Here is a 20,138-nt window from a genome sequence, read left to right as displayed (position 1 = left end):
GTGGTCTAATGACATCAACACCCTATATCAGGTGTGCATAATTATTAGGCAACGTCCTTTCCTTTGGCAAAATGGGTCAAAAGAAGGACTTGACAGGCTCAGAAAAGTCAAAAATAGTGAGATATCTTGCAGAGGGATGCAGCAGTCTCAAAATTGCAAAGCTTCTGAAGCGTGATCATCCAACAATCAAGCGTTTCATTCAAAATAGTCAACAGGGTCGCAAGAAGCGTGTGGAAAAACCAAGGCGCAAAATAACTGCCCATGAACTGAGAAAAGTCAAGCGTGCAGCTGCCAAGATGCCACTTGCCACCAGTTTGGCCATATTTCAGAGCTGCAACATCACTGGAGTGCCCAAAAGCACAAGGTGTGCAATACTCAGAGACATGGCCAAGGTAAGAAAGGCTGAAAGACGACCACCACTGAACAAGACACACAAGCTGAAACGTCAAGACTGGGCCAAGAAATATCTCACGACTGGTTTTTCTAAGGTTTTATGGACTGATGAAATGAGAGTGAGTCTTGATGGGCCAGATGAATGGGCCCGTGGCTGGATTGGTAAAGGGCAGAGAGCTCCAGTCTGACTCAGACGCCAGCAAGGTGGAGGTGGAGTACTGGTTTGGGCTGGTATCATCAAAGATGAGCTTGTGGGGCCTTTTCGGGTTGAGGATGGAGTCAAGCTCAACTCCCAGTCCTACTGCCAGTTTCTGGAAGACACCTTCTTCAAGCAGTGGTACAAGAAGAAGTCTGCATCCTTCAAGAAAAACATGATTTTCATGCAGGACAATGCTCCATCACACGCGTCCAAGTACTCCACAGCGTGGCTGGCAACAAAGGGTATAAAAGAAGAAAAACTAATGACATGGCCTCCTTGTTCACCTGACCTGAACCCCATTGAGAACCTGTGGTCCATCATCAAATGTGAGATTTACAAGGAGGGAAAACAGTACACCTCTCTGAACAGTGTCTGGGAGGCTGTGGTTGCTGCTGCACGCAATGTTGATGGTGAACAGATCAAAACACTGACAGAATCCATGGATGGCAGGCTTTTGAGTGTCCTTGCAAAGAAAGGTGGCTATATTGGTCGCTGATTTGTTTTTGTTTTGTTTTTGAATGTCAGAAATGTATATTTGTGAATGTGGAGATGTTATATTGGTTTCACTGGTAAAAATAAATAATTGAAATGGGTATATATTTGTTTTTTGTTAAGTTGCCTAATAATTATGCACAGTAATAGTCACCTGCACACACAGATATCCCCCTAAAATAGCTAAAACTAAAAACAAACTAAAAACTACTTCCAAAAACATTCAGCTTTGATATTAATGAGTTTTTTGGGTTCATTGAGAACATGGTTGTTGTTCAATAATAAAATTATTCCTCAAAAATACAACTTTCCTAATAATTCTGCACTCCCTGTAGATATAAACTCTGTCCCATCATTGTTGGACTTTTTCTTGTTGTTTTTCATTACCTTAAATTTCCAGGTGTATTTTTTTTTTCTATTGCTTATTATTTTGCCTCCCTAATTAAGATCTTTGCATTCACTTTAATCTTTGTCACAGTTTGTGTCTCGGAAGTATCGGGTTTTAATATTCAGTACAATTTCAGTTTCCATAGCGGTGAATCTAACATGCACGTGTGAAGTCACAAGATGAGTGTTTTTGAGCATGCAGCGAGTGTGACAGCTGGAAAAGCTGGAGGTGCCTTGTACTTTGAATGAAACAAAGCAGAAGAAACCCTCTAATCACCTGGCATCTTCAACCTGGGTAGAGTCGAGAACAAAATGCAGTCACAAGCAGTTCTTCTACGGATCAGAGCTGTCAGATTTGCAAGTGTGGAACTTTTTAAATATTCATGTTCAAAACTTATAACCAGTATCAGAACATTCACAAAAACTTCAACTGGTTTACAGCAACTGTGAGATCTTGCCTCATAGTGACATTAGATAAATTATGAATGGGGCTGATGAAGATTGTCCCCTTGTTCGCTGACCTTGTTTTTCGTTAAGTGTACTCGTTCGTGCCAAAACAGAACTCCTGGCATGCTCATCTTTTATTAATGTCAAACATATATTTTTTCGTTGACCAGGACATTTGCCAGTGCGACGTCAAATATCGTTCCAAAAAAAGAAAATCAATAAAATAAATGCATAAATGTTAAAATCTTAGAAATCTGATCACATAAAAACAGTCTGCTAAGCAACTGGGGGAAGTGGGTGTATTCTCTCATGAATTAGCCTTGACAGATTTTCAAACAACCCCCCCTCACAGGTTCGCCAAGGTCTAGCACTAGATTCCCTCCAGTTCTAAGCAACAATTGCAATATTTCTTGCTCCATGCCACGGCAGCTGAACGCGTATTTCACGTCCCCGCGCTCCTGCTTATAGTTGGAATTTTGTTTATCGTATTACGGTCTATTCTGGACTGACAAGGACAGGGTCATTCGTTCTAATCAATGGGCAGTGGGTGGGGTTTTATTGTTGCTTTTTCTTGCTTAAGGGAAGGTCGTCATCTTTCTGAGGTCCACACTGAGCTGCGTATTCCCTTCAAAATATAAAGCTAAATAAATAAATGGATGAAGGCATACATGAATAAGAAATGGGCAAAAAAATTCGTCCTCACCTTCTTCGTACTTTAACTTTTTGCAGAAAGCGAGGAGTTGCTGCAGAGCAAGTGAGGGGAAACACAACAGGGGATTAATACGCCCAGCTACCAAATGACTAATGGAGATATCCCATTAAGTAGGGGATACAGCTCAAATCTTAAAATGTATTATTAATATTGGGGGCAGATGGCATACAACAGTGATCAATGGAATTAAGGGGTTGTCTGTAATTTCTTATAAAAGAAAAATAGGTTGCCGTATAGGAACACATAAATTATCTGTAGCCTGCATATGTCCCAGCAAATGTTCACTTAGTAAGATAACTAGTTTAAGGACTATAATTTTACATGCTCGTATGATGCGTACTTTTACAGCTTTCTCAAGTTAAAAACCAGAAGAATGACAACGTTGGTGGAGTTGAAATGACCTTTTCTGGCACACCGTGGAAAATAAACAATTATAAACTTGCCGTTTCTCTTAATTTCATCAGTGTCTGCATGTCCAAAGATTACATGATAATATTATCTGTGTTAGGCAGAGTGCTTAAAAAGAGGATTTTATTTAAACTCGTCTTTCCATTATGATCGTTCGGGGGGAGTAGTTCTACCAAGAGGACACGCTTGGTAATTAAGCTATAATCAATCCGTCTACTTCAGTTTATCTTCCAGTCTCCACCTCTCCGTGACTGTCAGCCGTACTGCCCATTAGCGATAGGGCTGAGCTAACAAGCCTTCAAAATCCTCCAATATGTGCAGAGATGGGCGGTGGCGCTTTACGCTGGGCTCCCAAGCGGCTGAAGTTAAAACTCCTGAGCGCTATTCTCTCGGAGTATGTCGAGGGTCCGCACGGATAGATGTACGGGAGTCACTGCGTGGGCACCCCGCTGACTCCCTATTGTTTTGGGATTTTTTAATTTTGTTAAGTAAAACAGACATTTTGGAAAAACATTTTCTTTGTTACAGCAGCACCTTGGCAGAGCTCACATAACTGGTGAACATGTTGTCCTGTGGACTTCTCCTGTGTTTTTCCATAACAGGTATTGTCTTCGCGCAGTCCGACAGCTCTGGATTATTTTATGCACTGAGATCAGAACTGTCTGAGGACGCTATCTTGGTGGCCAACAACGGAATACGCGTGCCTTTCGGGAGGTCGGTTTTTATCGATCCAATCAATGATTTGGTCATTCAGACACAGCCCGGCGACCGGTGCAGCATCAACGTGCTCGATAATGATCCACTCTCGCAGAGACCGGGTCATCTGTCTCCCAAAAAGTTTCCCTGCGATTTTGGTCCAAATGATGTGACTTACTCCCACCACGGATCGAGAAGTCCGGCTAAAGACAGAGTGAGGATGCAGCTCAGGTATGACGCGCAAACCGAAACGGTCATTATTCCGTTTATGATGGAGGTTGAAGTAATGTTCACGCAGCTCGAGTTAATCACCAAAAACATGCCTCTGACTGTTGATAACCTCAAAGGGATCAGTAACCCTATTGATAAGAGGATTTTAGAGTTCACTTATGACAGAGAATCTCACAAATGCGAGGTGACATCCCAGTCCAGCAGCAGCGGCAGCAACTCGCTGCCTAGATACGGGAAACTCATCCATGGCGGTAAACTTTCTGCAATGATGGACTGTGATGAATTCACGCGAGCTGATATCCGCTATGAGCACACTTTTCAGCGCAAATCCCCCAACAGGGATTATGTCCCCATGGTTGTGGAGCTGCAGGATAAGGAAGGCAACCTAGTGAAACAGGAGTATTTTCATCTTATGATTCGCATCAAAGGGGGAGAGGAGAACACTCCCCCCAAACCCAGCTTTGTGTCCATGATGATGATGGAGGTCAGCCAGTTTGTCATGACCGCCCTCACCCCTGATATGCTTGCCGCTGAAGATGCCGAGTCAGACCCAGACAAGCTTATTTTCAATATTACTTCCCCCTTATCTTATGAGGAAGGCTATATAGTCAGCACTGATGACAGAAACCTCCCCATCACCTCCTTCTACCAGAGAGACTTGCGCGATCTTAAAATAGCTTATAAGCCCCCCTCCCTGGATTCAGACACTGAGAGGATTTTCCAGCTTGAATTTGAGGTGGTGGACACAGACGGGGCCATCTCGGACCCATTTGCTTTTATGATTGTTGTAAAGCCCATGAACACTCTGGCCCCTGTCGTGACACGCAACACAGGTCAGCTGCTGTATGAGGGGCAGTCTCGGCCTCTCTTCAGCGCTCACAACTTGGAGATCAGTGATGAGGACAACCTCGACTCTGTCAGAGTCACAGTGGTGGATGGGCTGCGCCACGGGGACCTCACAGTGCTGGGCTCTCACAGGAAATTCTTCACACCCGCAGACCTCGCAACAGGAGTTGTTGTGTACCAGCACGACGGGACTGACACATACAGCGACAACATTGTCTTCAAAATGACAGATGGGCAAAATGAAGTTGAATTTCTCTTTCCCATTACAATTGTTCCCACTGATGACGAGCCACCGATTATAAATGCCAACACCGGTTTGGTGCTGTTCAAAAATCAAATGATGCCCATATCTCCCCTCATGCTCAGCGCTGCTGATATTGATTCTGAGGACTCAACTATTAAATTCATCATTGTGCCTCCTTTTTCTTCTATTGGCACGCTGCTCCTAAGGCAGTCAGACGCCCCTGAGGACCCTTCCTCTTGGAAATTTAATGCTGAGGATGAAGTATATGAGAAAGAGGTGACAGAGTGGCTTCAGAAAGATATCACTGATGGGAGGTTGTTTTACAAGCACACAGGCCCTCACAACACAGATGCAATCACGGATCAGTTTGCATTCACAGTCCAGGATGACAACGACCCCCCTAATTTGTCAGAAGAGAGTGTGTTTATAATCCGAGTTTTACCTGTCGATGACGTACCCCCCGAGCTGGTCCCTGGCACCACCCTGCAAATGATTGTTCAGGAGTACAAACCTACTCACTTTAGCAAAGAAGTTCTGCACTATACTGATTTGGACTCTGAGGACCGTGACCTCAAGTATACAGTCATCCAGCCCCCCACAGATACAGATGAAAATAACCCTGTTGTGTTCGGTTCTTTGGTTCTGACAGACCACTCCGCCACTGAAGTAACAGAGTTCACACAAGCTCAAATTAACCACCATAAGGTCTCCTACGAGCCCCCAGATGTTGAGCTTGGAATCACAGCCCACGTTGTGCAGTTTCGTTATACTGTTGAAGACACAGCTGGAAACAGTGTAGAAGGGGCTTTCACCATCTATCTCCAGTCTGTTAACAACAAACCTCCTCAGATCACAAACACCGGCTTTACTGTGCTTGAACGGGGCATACATATCATCACAATCGCTGAACTAGATGCTACAGACCCCGACACTGAGAGTGAGCAAATAACCTTTACTCTGAGTCAGCCTCCTAAGCATGGTCAGATCCAGGTTGCATTCATTGACCTGGAAAAAAAGGGAGTTTTTAGACTTGAGGATATCTCAGAGGGAAAGTTATTGTATATTCAAAGTGGAGAAGAGACAGTAAACGATGAATTTCAGCTGGATGTCAGTGATGGAATTCATATTGTGACCGTGACGGTCAAAGTTAATGTAAAGCCTGTCGATGATGAATCTCCAAACATCAGCTTGCCTGCAGGAACAATCGGGTCTCATATGGAGGTGCTGGAAAATGGAGCCACAGAAATAACAACTAATGTGATTCAAGGTCATGATGATGACACAGATGACCTTCGGCTGACTTTTATTGTGGAAGATCCTCCCCTTATGGGTGAAATATTAGTTAAAGGAGTCCCAACCACAAAGTTTACTCAGGCTGACATAATTAACGGTGCAGTTGTCTATGCACACACTGGTGGTGAGATAGGTCTCACCTCTCAACAGGATGGCTTCAATTTGACTCTTAGTGACATGTCTGATGATTGGGCAGTAGGTGGCAATAAGGTCACCGGAGTCCATGTTCAGGTCACCATCCTTCCTGTTGACAGTCAAGCCCCTGAGGTCAGAGTTGGTATTCAGTTCAGTGTCATTGAAGGAGAAAAATATGCCATTGGCCCTCAGCACTTGAACGCTGATGATAACGACACTCCAACTGATGATATCCTTTGCACTATCATTGTGCAGCCCACTGCCGGCTATGTGGAGAATATATCCCCCGTTCCAGGCTCAGAGAAGTCCAGGTCAGGAACAGCTATCAGTGCTTTTACCATCAGAGACATCGGGGAGGGAAATATCTACTACGTGCAGAGCATTCACAAGGGAGTCGAGCCAGTAGATGATAGATTCATATTTAGGTGCTCTGATGGTATAAATTTCTCAGAGAACCATTTCTTCCCAATTGTTATCATCCCAGCGAATGATGAAAAACCTGAGATTTACTTGAGAGAGATAGTTTTGATGGAGGGGATGAACATCGCCATCGACTCACAAATTCTGAATGGAGCTGATGCCGATATCCCATCTGAGGAGCTGGTGTTTATGATTTCCAAACCTCCCAAACATGGTGCAATTTTAAACCAGCTAGCCACAGGCCCCATTTTGGTGACTAATTTCACTTTAGAGCAGATTAGAGAGGCGTCAAGTATTATTTATGAGCACGATGACTCAGAGACAATCGAGGACAGCTTTGATGTCATTCTGACTGATGGGAAGTACTTGGCTCAAAAAACAGCCATGGTTATGATCATCGCTGTTGATGATGAAACCCCCAGAATGCTCATTAATAATGGTCTAGAGGTGGAAATTGGGGAGACCAAAGAAATCAGCAACAAAGTGCTCAAAGCGACAGATTTAGATTCAGATGACAGTACACTTACATATATTATCCGGTTTGGGCCTGGTCAGGGTCTGCTGCAGAGAAAAACCCCATCGGGGTCTCTGGAAAACATCACGCTGGGCATGAATTTCACGCAAGTTGAAATTGATGCAGGGCTCGTAGTTTACACGCACAGTGGACAGGAGGGCGTTCGAGACATGGTCAAATTTGATGTCACTGACGGGTTAAACCCACTAATTGATCGTTATTTCTACATCACAGTGGACAGCATTGACATGGTCTTCCCTGATGTGGTCAGTAAAGGTGTTTCTCTGAGAGAAGGTGGCAGGGTGACTCTGACCACTGATCTCCTAAGTACCACTGACCTCAACAGTCCTGATGAGAACTTGGCTTTCACTGTCACAAGGGCCCCTGTTAGAGGCCACTTAGAGTGCACAGACACTCCTGGGATTCCCATTGTGTCTTTTACCCAGCTCCAACTGGCTGGCAGTAAGATTTACTACATTCATACCTCAGACGATGAGGTGAAAATGGACAGTTTTGAGTTTGAAGTCACTGATGGCTACAATCCCGTTTTCAGAACATTCAGAATCTCGATTGTGGACGTCGATAACAAAAAACCTGTTGTGACTGTAAATGATCTAGTTGTCACAGAAGGGCAGCTTAAGCTGATAACACCTTTTGAGCTCACGGCTGAAGACCAGGATACAGCCGAGAAGCTGATCAAATTTACGATCATCCAGCTTCCTGTTCATGGCAAATTGCGCTACAACGAGTCCACACCTATCAGCAGCTTCACAAAACAAGACCTCAATGAAAACCTCATCAGCTACAAGCACGACGGAACTGAATCATCAGAGGACTCGCTCTCCTTTACTGTCACCGATGGCACACACACTGACTTTTATGTTTTCCCCGACACTGTTTTTGAGACTAGGCGCCCTCAAACTCTCAAGATTACTATCGTGGGAGTCGACAATGGCATCCCCCAAATTGTTGTAAACAAAGGTGCGCCCACTTTGAAGATTTTGGCCACGGGTCACTTGGGGTTCCCCATCAGCTCCAAGGCGCTGAAGGCAGAGGACAGAGACAGCAGTCCGGCCTCGCTGCTGTTCCACATCACCACCCAGCCAAAACATGGTTACATCATTCATCTCGGGCACGGCAACAACTCCATCAACACCTTCAGTCAAGGTAAGCTTTGAACAAAACACCTACCAGCTCTATAATGTGTCAGCATGAATATTGAATGTGGAGGAAATAATCAAACAGCACTGATTTTGTTTAGTAATCAGTCAGATCTAATAACCAGAATGCTCATTCCACTCTATGAGAAAAGTCTATCAGTTATTATTTTTTGCAAGAAAAATTACCTCTGCATGCCTGTCCTTGAAAATGTAATCATATATGTTTAAATACAAGATGGTCCTGAGAAGCAAAGTGTTAGACATCAAAATTCCTTGCAAATGTGTAAGTTTTGATTAATTTTTCCAGCCCACCAAAGACTTTAATTTATGGAGTAATAATTATTCAAACGTGTGACAAGTACAGGCCTGGGAATTTCAATAGTTAATTTGTGCGCCTGATTTAGATGTGCCTTGCTCATCAAATCATAATTAGCAGAGCAAAGTTAGAGGCTGATGTTTCGCACAAATGTCTTGTAGACAGTTAGGGATGAATAATTTATTATTTCTGCATCTCTGGGGAAATGTTCACATCTGATGTTCTCTACAGTGGTCTGTTAAATGAAGCAGGACAGAAGTAGGGGGATCGTGTGAAAAGGTCAGCGCGGAGCTTCGAGTGACAGGATGGCATTTGAGTTGCAGCACATTCTGATAGTTTGACCAGGGTCAAGTCAATTTGAAAGAATTTGTTGAAACGCAGAGAGCTCTCACCAAAATGCATTTTTACACCAACACGCAGAGCACACTGTGCCGCTTTAAATGTTTGAACACATTTCTTTTGCATTTGTGCACATTCGGTGACTGATATTACAGGCGGGGATTCAAGACAACAATGCCGTTGATTGAGGTTCAAAGCGATGCAATCAATGCCGTATTTCATATCACGCTGAGGCAATTAGAGCAACAAGTAAGGAAATCCACCTGCTTATGACACAGCTTGGCTTAAGCTCATACGTGGTGTGAGAACACAGTGCCAAAAAAAAAAGCAGCACTTGAGCCTGCAGGAGATGGACACTTCTGACAACCACTGTGAGGATTGCAGTCGTTGGAAAAAAATAAAGGGCATAGATGAGACAAGAGTGCAGTGGGGATGAGAAACAAAGGGCAGTAGAGGGGCAAGAGAGAGCAAGTAAAGTGGAGGAGAGTGCAAAAGAGGCAAGAGAAGAGGAGGGGTGGGGGATGTGTGGGTGACATGAGAGAAATAACGAATGAGGGAAGGGGTGTGAGAGATTGAGTGAGAGAGAGAGAGAGAGAGAGAGCAAACAGGCTCGTCAGAAGAATCAGTCAGGTGAAAGAGACAATCCCTCGCTCTTTATTTACTCATCCTATTTCCAGGGCACATCCCGTGAGGCTTTCTTTTTAAATATTTAATGAACAATGTGCCCCTAGTTCACAGTGTTGACTTTGTATTTGTAAGGCCCTCAGGTTCAAGTATGTGCCACAGAGAGGATCCTTCTCAGGCTGCACCTCCCGTTCGATTAGATTCGACACTCAATAATCTGAAAAACATGAGCAGCAATCTGGAAGCGAACAAAGTCTTTGCATCACATGAAAGGTATATTTTTTGTCACCTTTCATGTTCGGCACAAGAGAAGCAGACTTAAGCTTCGTCCCAGGCAGGAGTCGGGGGTTTATACTTTTATGAACCTCCTTCCTCTGACATCTATTATTAAAGGAGGTGGTTTGAAGGGGCAAAGCCCTTTCACAGTCTTGATGATTTTTCTGTACTGTAATGGGTGTTTGCAGAGACTGGTGGGAAAAAGAAATGTAGGCAGAGCCCTGTAATTCAGAAAAGTTGGAAAAACAGGTGTGTCTGTGTGCCTGCTGAAACTCCTGGTTTTAACATTCTTGCCTTGTCTGTCATTAAAAAAGATCCACTGTCACCTGGTTTTCAGCGCTGATGAAACACCGAGTTGGCCGTTTCTGGGTTTAAATGTATTCTGTTGCTTTAGCTTGAGCTCTTTTGGATTTGAGGTTGCGGCCTTATCGTCCTGGATTACGGATGCATGACTTTCAGAATGCTTTCTCTGGTGGAAAATTGTTCATGCTGAGTACTGATAAGGAACTGAATCAGTGTGATACTAGAGACCTGCTGTTACTGTAGCTGATATAGTACTGGAGCGGGACAGCTTCCATCTTTGAGCAATTATTTGACAGAGAGAGTGTTTGAACAAGCCATAATGCAACTTCAAAGTGTGTTTGAGGCTATTTCTGTAGTCAGCATGAAACACAACATGAAGGGCCTTTTTTTACACTCTTAAAATGCAAATTTTATTTACTAAATATGTATTTTAAAAAAAAATCTTGACAAGGACAGATCTCTGCATGATGAAATTAGTACTTTTGGCCATCACCTTGCTTTAAGTTGGAGCAAACTGATATTGTTTATCGTGCATCGTCTCACATTCACTTCACAGCGCAAGACATGACTTTAAAATGGAAAGCAGGCTACAGTGGCACTCATTTGCATTCTATAATTACTTATATTTTTAAAAAAAAATTCTGTTTGCTTATCATCTTGATTTTTGTTTTTTGCCCTTTGTTGGATTTCAGGTGACTGAGTTTTATTCTGTTTGCACAAACTTTCAGTTCACTGTGCTTTTATTTCCAGATCTAATTTTCACACCTGATTTGACACTTCAAAGTTTCACGAAAGAAAAATTCATAAAAAGAAAATATATATTTTAAAAAAAACTAAAGTTACTTTTCTGTTGCAGCCGATATCGATGGCCTGAGCGTCTGCTATGTGTTGCGGAGTGGAGAAAACGCTACGTCTGATGTCTTCCATTTCTCTGTTGAGGATAATGGTAAGAGTTCACCTTCTTTTATATTTGCATTTATTTGTCTGTCAGTATTACTCCTCTTTGCTCTGAGTTTCTACAATAGCTGTCCGGCTAAAAAAAACAAACAAAAAAAAACTACTTAACCATTCAGTATTTCAGAATTGAGATCTACAAGTCACCTGTCAAGCATTTTTATTCTAACCCAGACTGAGATCAGTTATATAATTTTGCAAATTGTTCCCAGCAGATTTTATAAACAGATCAGTGAAGTTTATTTTTGCTCTGATTGCATTTGATTCAGGATTTGCCCATAAAATAATCTGCCATTCAGAGCGGCCTCGTAGAATATCAATTCTGACAAATCTGCATAGGCCAGCAGAGGTGTTCAGCCTGTAACTGTGTACTGCTGCATTCTATTAACTTACCAGGGAACTGATTAGATGTCCAGGGTCACTGGAGATAGAAAACTCTTTGTGGTGTGAAGATCATTTTTACAGTTCATCGAGTTAATGAGACTGACTGTGTAATTTGTAAATATGACAGGATATGCCAAGCAGTATTAGTGCATATTTTATCTTTAATGCAAGAAAATTTCTCATGAGTTTTTTGACAGAACAGAAGATTAACAATGTGTATTTAAAATAAACACTGACATAAGGTGGTTTCATGCAGAGTACAGTACAATGTACAGTATGTACAGTTTTTATAAAGCGATGAACATTTTAGTTTGAAGAAATAACTGCTTGCTTTTATTTTACATGTGACGACATTGGCAAATATTACCTCCTTTCTATTTTGGTTCAAACCAACATTACATGCATAATAACTGCCAATTGGGGCCCAATTTGCACATGAAATTAACACGTACAATTCACCATATCTTATGCTATATGCATCTCTCCAATGTGCATTAATTTAGCATCCTTTTATGAAGGCAGCTGCTAATTAAGTAATCAGCAGATGCCAAAAATCTCAGTGAGGGAGGAAGAGCTTAAGATGCAGTTGAATTTATTTAAGACTAAATCTAAGAAGAAACCTCATAATACTGAGTATATATGCTCATTATTGAATAAAAATTTGCACAGGAAAAAATATTTGAAAATGTGCTCTGCATGAAAAAACTGCTGCAGAAACATACACGAGTAGAATCATTCCAAACAATCCCTCTAAGTGGGATATATTGAAAATACCAAAATTTATGCAAAAGATTTGCAGTCCCCGTCTTGTTTGAAGCATTTTCTTCTTCTTTTTTTATGTCTTCAAATACAATATACATGTGTGTGAATGAAAGAGAGTGAGGTTTAACAGCACAGCTGCAAGGAGTACAGGTAATGCATGTGGAAGAGTTTAAATATCTTGGGTCAGCCAGACAAAGCAACAGACAATGCACATGAGGGGTGAAGAAGAGAGTGCAGGAGGGGTGGAGTGAGTGGAAACGAGTGTCAGGGCTGATTTGTTACAGAAAGATAGCAGCAAGAGTGAAAGGGAAGGTTTACAAGATGGTAGCAAGACCTGCTATGATGTATGGTTTGGAAACGGTGGTGGTGACAAAAAGACAGGAGGCTCAGCTAGAGATGGGTGAGTTTAAGATGCTGAGGTTTTCATTGGGGGTGACCAGAATGGACAGGATCAGAAATGAGTGGATAGCTCAGGTTGGCTGCTTTGGAGACAAAGTTAGAGAGGTAAGGCTGGGATTGTTTGGACATATGGAAAGGAGGGATAGTGGGCTTACTGGACAAAGGATGCTAAAGATGGAGCTACCCGGCAGGAGGAAAAGAGAAAAATCACAGAGAAGGATGTAGAGAAGCAGGATATGCAGAAGGTTGTGTGTCAAAGGAGGATTCTTATGATAGGGTGAGATGGAGGCAGAGGAGCTGCTCTGGTGAGCCCTAAAGTTCAAAGTTACGTATCACTACAACCAAAATAAAGGGGTCTGTAAAGCAAAGCAGTATGTTAATAAATAAATAAGAACATGGGATGGTGGAGTCCTATCATAAAATATAATGCAAACTTTCTTCAGCAGCTGTCTTCACGATGTGATCATAGTGTGGTTTAAGCTGTTTTAAAACAGTCAGATAACTGGACTACAAGTTTAGTCATTGTTGGCTTTGTTTCTTTACATCTGTCTTCTTTAAATAATGCAATGCACTGATCACCTTGTCTTGTACCGAGACACATAATTGAGGTTAACGTACAGTATTACAAATACAGCACCAATTTTGTGTAAGTGATGTAGTTTCTGTTGCAGTGGCCATTTCATTTCATTTTATTACAAATCTACAGATTTTTTAAAACACTAGTTTTACGCTGAGCTTATAAAAAGTTAAAAAGTTTTCCTGGAGCAGAACTCATCTATCCAGAATAAATCAACACAACGCCCTGCTTTTAATGTACAGTACACACACACACACACACACACACACACACACACACACACACACACACACAGGTGTATCTGTTTTATATTAACACATTTGAAACAAGGTGCAGCTGACACCACCGCTCAGTCCATCTGTTCATTTTCCTCCTCTATGATCAGGCACGACAATACAACACAATACATTAAAGACTACTCACTCATGTAGCGTCTTTAAAGATTACCAACACAGCTTCTCTGTGAATTACAAGATTATGTACAAGAGTATGTATCATTGAGGACTGAGTTAATACAGTACTGTGCAAAAATCTTAAACCTCCTTCATTTCTTCATATTTTACTAGAAAAATTGGAAACCAGGTGCAGCAATTTAAGCATGTGAAAACATGCCGTACATGAAAAAACAGTATATAATACAAAACTAGAGCACATCTCTAATGAACTTTAAAGTCAATATTTAATATGACAAGCTTTATTCTTCAGTACAGCCTGAACTCTCTTAGATCAGCTTTCTTTACTTTCTTTTAGTCTTCAGGAATAGCTCTGCAGGCTTCGTGAAGGACATTCAGAGCTCTTCTTTGGGTGGGCCAAGCTCTGAGGAGGCCATTACTTATAAACCCCAACACACTGCCAGAGCTTTTACTGCATTGACAGCATGTCTGGAAACATGTTGAAAAAATAGGCTGTTGCCAATCATATTTCAAATGGTTATCATAAATACAGTGGTGTGAAAAAGTGTTTGCCCCCTTCCTGATTTCCTATTTTTTGTGTGTTTGTGACACTTAAATGTTTCAGATCAAACAAATTTAAATATTAGACAGAGATTACACAAGTAAACACAAAATGCAGTTTCTAAATGAAGGTGTTTATTATCAAGGGGAAACAAATCCAAACCTACATGGCCCTGTGTGAATAAATACCCCCCCCCCCCCCCAAACCTAATAACAGGTAGGCCCATGTACCTGAAACATAAGAACATAAGAACTTAACATAAGAACTTAACTGAAATCAAGCGTTTGTGATCACTGGCAATGAGACTTTAAAGCCCTGTGGAGGAATTTTGACTCACTCATCTTTGCAGAATTGTTGTATTTCAGCCACACTGGAGCATTTTCGAGCCTGAACTGCCTTTTTAAAGTCCTGCCACAGCATCTCAATTGGATTCAGGTCAATCCTCCTGATTAGGCCACTCCAAAGTCTTCATCTTTCTTTGGCAATTCTTGCTGGTGTGTTTTGGATTATTGTCTTGATGCAGAATCCAAGTGCTCTTCACCTTGAGGTCACGCCTCAGTTTTGCTAGAAACTGAGGCGAGCCTTTATGTTCCTTTTGGTCACCATTGGAACTCTGCCATGCAGGCCGCTTTTGCCCACTCTTTTTCTTATGGTGGGGTCATGAACACTGACCTTAACTGAGGCAAGTGACCAAAGCGGATGGGTCTTTTGTGACCTCTTAGATGAGCCATCGCTGTGCTATAGAGTAATTTTGTTTTTCTTAGGACATTCAGAGGTGGATTTGTTTTGGATCATTGTCCTGCTGCAGAACCCAAGTCATGACCTCAACCTGAAGGTTGAGCTGACTCTCACTGTGGTTCGCTGGAGTCCCAAAGCTTTAGAAATGGTTTTATAGCCTTTTCCTTGGATCGCGGCATGATGTCTGGCTTTTGAGGGTCTTTCGGTCTTTTCCTCTCTGCCAGGCAGGTCCCATTTAAGGGATTTCTTGGTTAAGAACAGGTGTGGCAATAATCAGACATAGGTGTGTCTAGAGAAATTGATTTCAGCTTTTCAAAGATGTGATACACCACAGTTAATTGACGTTTTGTGTTTACTTGTGTTATCTTTTTCTAAATTTTAATTTTGTTTGATGATCCAAAACATTGAAGTGTGACAAACATGTATAAAAATGGGAAATCAGGAAGGGGGCAAACACTTTTTCACACTACATATCAATTTTGACTAAACACCCCTGCTTAAAATGCAACCCTCGATCATGACAGAGATTCCACTGTGTCGTATGCAGACACTCACTGCTGTACCTCTCTTCTGTCCTCTTCTAAACACACTGATGAACATTTAAGAATGACTTCTTGACAACCAACCTTTCACTAAGACCACAGATTTCTGAAGAGCCTTCACTGAACAGTAGACCAATCAATCAAAGGATCTGATGCATCTCTCAGATCCTGTTTTGTCACATTTTATTTCCTGTTAAGGACATGGCTTTCACACACTGTTCATCTGCAATAGATGATTTTATTTTTATTTTTGATCTGCCACTTCTTTTGTCCAGCTTTTAGTTTTCTCAATCTTTTATGGACAGACCCTACACCATGCTGAGATATGCCGTTTGCACCTAATGGCTCTTTGGGAATCACCTTGTTGGTGAAAAATACAATTTTATTCCTGTCAAATGGTGTTATCTTTGCAAGAAAAGGAAATGGGAACAAATTATGTGTTTTTGTGACAGGCTGCTAGTAACAAAGTGCTTAAAGACACATTTTCAAATTGTTTGTTTGCAAAGTTGTCTGTTATGTGTAGACACAACATTGGTTCAGCCCTTGTCTTATGTACCTTTTTTGTGCTTGATTGATTCACAGATCAGTGTTAACAAAAAGAAAAACACTCCTGGAGTGGACTAAAAATGAAAGCAGCATATATCCAAAGAAAAACCTTCAGAAAGGAGACTAAAATTACAGGAAGCGCTGGAAGCAAAGTATAAAGAAATAAGGGATGGCTTAAGTCATTTGCACAGTACTATATAATGTCTTTTTTAAATATATCACATTTGGCCAAACATATATTCTTTGGTTGAATAAATTATAACAGTCCTGTTCATACAATCTGCAAAACAACTCAAGAACGAATTCCTGCATCGTACATTTTTGGACTAACTACATGAACTATTGGTTTTGGGAATTCCATTCAGGCCCCATTTTTCAGTCTTTTTCATACTCTGGTTCTAATGCACTTTAAAGAAAGTGCTAATGCGTAAAAGAGTAACAGTTCCTTTATGCACATAAAAGCAAAAACATTGACTAATTGATTGTCCATGCTCCTGTTCTTAGAGCTTTTTTTTTCTTTGCCTCTGCTCTCGACTACATTCTTGTTTAACTAAAAAGGCTTTAGGCTTTTAAAAGAAACACTACTTGAAGTACATGACTGCATATCATCATTGGTCCATAAGTTTGTGGAGCCACTTGGTCTTCCTTCCTCCCCTGGAGTGTTGGTGTTATTGCAAACTGATTCCAGATATAGAATTTAAGAAGTAAGGACAAATATATTTAAAAGCCTAAAGGTAACAAGTTTAAAATATTTTAGCATTACGTTCTTATTATGTAAATGCACGTGTAAGCAAATCTTTCCTTATGTTATAAAGGTATGTTAAGACACTCTTCCAGTCGTGTACTGGTACATGTACACGCTCATGCAGACAATGACGCAGAGCAGAGAACAGAGGGGTAGCCGTAGGCAAAGGGGCGTCCAGGCCTCCAGCACAAAGAGGTGTTTGATATTTAAGAGCTCAGGCAACATTGCGGGTAATGAGAGCCTTGGGCGTCTGAGCGGGGCAGAGCTCCAAGGCAAGCACTGGTAATTGTGTGGCCCCGTTACAGGCTCATCTAGAGGAGAAGAGTGGCAGGAAGAACCTTCTGTCACAGATTAAGACAAGCTAGGACGGCTGCACTTAACTGCAATGGGCTGGAACACAACTTGTTTCCCAGGCTTCTCTTTGCAGCAAGTTAATAATAGAGCAGCAGAAAACAACAGAGATTACTAGTCATGCAAATCTGAAATACAGTACAGAAGGTAACAATGGCTTCAATTATCAATTAAATAATTCATCATAGAGGTATAAAATATTATTTAAAAAACAAAGGCAGAAATACATATTACAGAAGCTAGAGATCAAACATTTAGGGGGACTTTGCTTAAAAAGATCCTGTGATGATCATAGCAGTTGTTGATGTGGATATTATTAGTTTCCTATTTTTTTTACTTTTAAAAGCTAACTGAAAGCACTACGTTTCTTAGATTTCACTCTAGTAGCATGCGTGATTAAAGATACGTCTGTAATATGTGGTCCCCTTGTAAGACACAATGTAGGTGAATAAAATTGAGTTTTGGGTGCACCAAAACAAACATACAAAATGAATATCAGCATGTAATATTATTTTTTCATGAGCAATAGTGCAGTTGATGGTTTTAATTAAAGGTATAACACTGAAACTATGCTGGCATAGTTGTTATTTGAGGTCTTTGTGGTCTTCAGAGTATTCACAGTTGCTAAAACGTTGTACCTAAAAAGATGGTACTGTTAAATTTTTAAATCTCTTAACACTAGAACTAAAATTTGATTCAGCTGCAGCGGGTAGCAGCAGCACCAGTGGATGTCTCAAAATCTCAGGTTAAAAAACCTAAAAACAAAGGAAGAAAAACTGCCCGTGATCCTGGCTTTTCTCTATTTGTTTCTCCACCCTAATGTAAATGAGACTGAATGTTACGATAGGCCCCTTTCACCCCTCTACCCCCCACCTGCACATGAGGAGCTCAGACACACGGCTGCTTTATCTAAAGTATAAGTACAATATATCCACTTAAAGCGTTCCCTGCTGCTTTGATAGTCCTATTTTAGTCACATTTCACGGCACACAGTCCGCATTAAATGTAGTTCTGAGTCCTCAAGCATTCGTCTTATTCATGGCAAAATACTTTGCGTGCAACTTTTCCTTTCCTAGCGTTAGAAGACTAATTATCACCATATATACTGCAAGGTCACATTTCTTTATCATCAGTTTTTGTTTGCGCCTGATGTATGATTGGTTGTGGCTCTGTGGGCCCACTTTGAGGTTTTTTTTCTAATCTCTTCAAAAGGCCTTTTTTCATAAAAGGAGTGCCAACTTTTAAGATGAAATGACCTCCTTGGTTTGTCCTCTTCGCTACTGAATGATAAGCATTGCAAATTATTTATGTACATACAGATTTTCTTTCCAATGGATGAAAGAAATTGTTATTGAAAAAGAACAGAGTCCATTTTTAAATAACATCTTTAATAACTTTTACCGGTGGAATAATGACTCATAATGGCTCAGAAATCTGTAGTCATCTATGAGCACAGGGAGCGTTTGCATTTGTTTGCATAATAAACTCATGTAGTATTCGTACTGTATTTTCCCGCTCTTCTGTGAGCTTTGAAAGTTCAGATTGACTTGAAGGCACCTGGAAAACAATTAGAGGGTTGAACCGGCTGTCACCATGGACACAAATGGACCAGCTTAATCCTTTGACCTTTTCTCTGTTGTTTGCCTTTTTTTCTGTTGTTGTTAAAGCAATGTGTACTGATCAGGGCAGAATGGCAAGGTGATATATCAGCACGCTCCACAGACATGCACACACTAGCACACACACTAAAGCATCCCCTGGCTTTAGTAGAGGATTCTCTTCATCTGTCTGCATTCAAGAATTTACTGTCACTCTTCTCCCAGGGCCCGGCTCTCCTATCTTTATCCTCTTCATCTCCTCTTCTCACACTGTCACTATTAGATCTGTGCTCAATGTGTTTCATTCATTTTCAATTCTTTTACACAGCTCGGCATCTGTGTTCATTATATATTTTGTTCTGTAGTGTTATTTTTGACTGTCTCCCCATCATTGTCCTTCTTTCCTCCCGAGGTACGAGCTTACCTCCCTGTCTCGTCGAGTGAAATTTTAAAAAGGTGTTGCGGTTTATTGTGATGAGCGTCGAGGCTGTCCTAGGCATCAGGATTCGGTTTTACTGTCTAACCCTCGCTGTTTTTTGCCGCCGTCTGTCCCCGCCTGCTGTGTGGATGTCAACGTGCTGATGGCTCTTTCTGTTGTAGGATTACGGCACATTGCGCAGCGTCGCTTGTGATGATCTGCATCTCATTAGAACCTTGAAACGAGAGCATTCGATTTTGAGAGATGTGTAGGGGGTTTTCAGCATATTCATCATCTTTGATTCTGTGTTTGTCCATGCTGACAGCTGATGCTTGACATGTAATTCAAACACTGAAACGCGGCTAAACATCCTCGAATCTCTGGAGTAAACTTTTTTTTTTCTTGTCATGTAAACATTTCCATTTATATGAATACATTATTTTGCTTCCAGTTATCAGCACTGGATCTTATTCATTTTTAGTGACTTAGTTGCCTTTTTTAAACACATTTCACTCTTTTGTTTCTTCGCAGTTTCTCCAATTTTCACCCTGTCCTTCTTCTGTCATATAAGGGTGTGATTCACACTGTACAAAGTACAATTAGAAGAAAATTACCATTCCAGCTCACCAAACTGTTTTCTATCTTTTAATGCATCTTAATGAAGCTTTAATTTGTTGTTAAAATTAATAAGCGTCTCATCTTAATGTGAAAATGAGAGCTTTTCTGATCCCTTAT

At 41.2% G+C, this 20,138-nt stretch overlaps 1 protein-coding gene across 1 annotated transcript in view; it reads left to right on the top strand.

Moving 5' to 3' along the window:
* The first annotated feature begins 3,435 nt into the window (after nucleotides 1–3,435).
* frem2a (FRAS1 related extracellular matrix 2a) overlaps nucleotides 3,436–20,138 on the top strand; it is a 68,968-nt gene continuing 52,265 nt past the window's right edge. The window contains exons 1-2 of the mRNA XM_014409899.3: nucleotides 3,436–8,584; nucleotides 11,292–11,381. Coding sequence (XP_014265385.3) covers nucleotides 3,601–8,584; nucleotides 11,292–11,381 — 5,074 coding nt within the window. The 5' untranslated portion in view covers nucleotides 3,436–3,600. The remainder of the gene's footprint in view (nucleotides 8,585–11,291; nucleotides 11,382–20,138) is intronic.

Source organism: Maylandia zebra, linkage group LG10, assembly GCF_041146795.1.
Source record: "Maylandia zebra isolate NMK-2024a linkage group LG10, Mzebra_GT3a, whole genome shotgun sequence".
NCBI classification, from domain to species: domain Eukaryota; kingdom Metazoa; phylum Chordata; class Actinopteri; order Cichliformes; family Cichlidae; genus Maylandia; species Maylandia zebra.
This window is presented reverse-complemented; position numbering and strand designations above follow the sequence as displayed.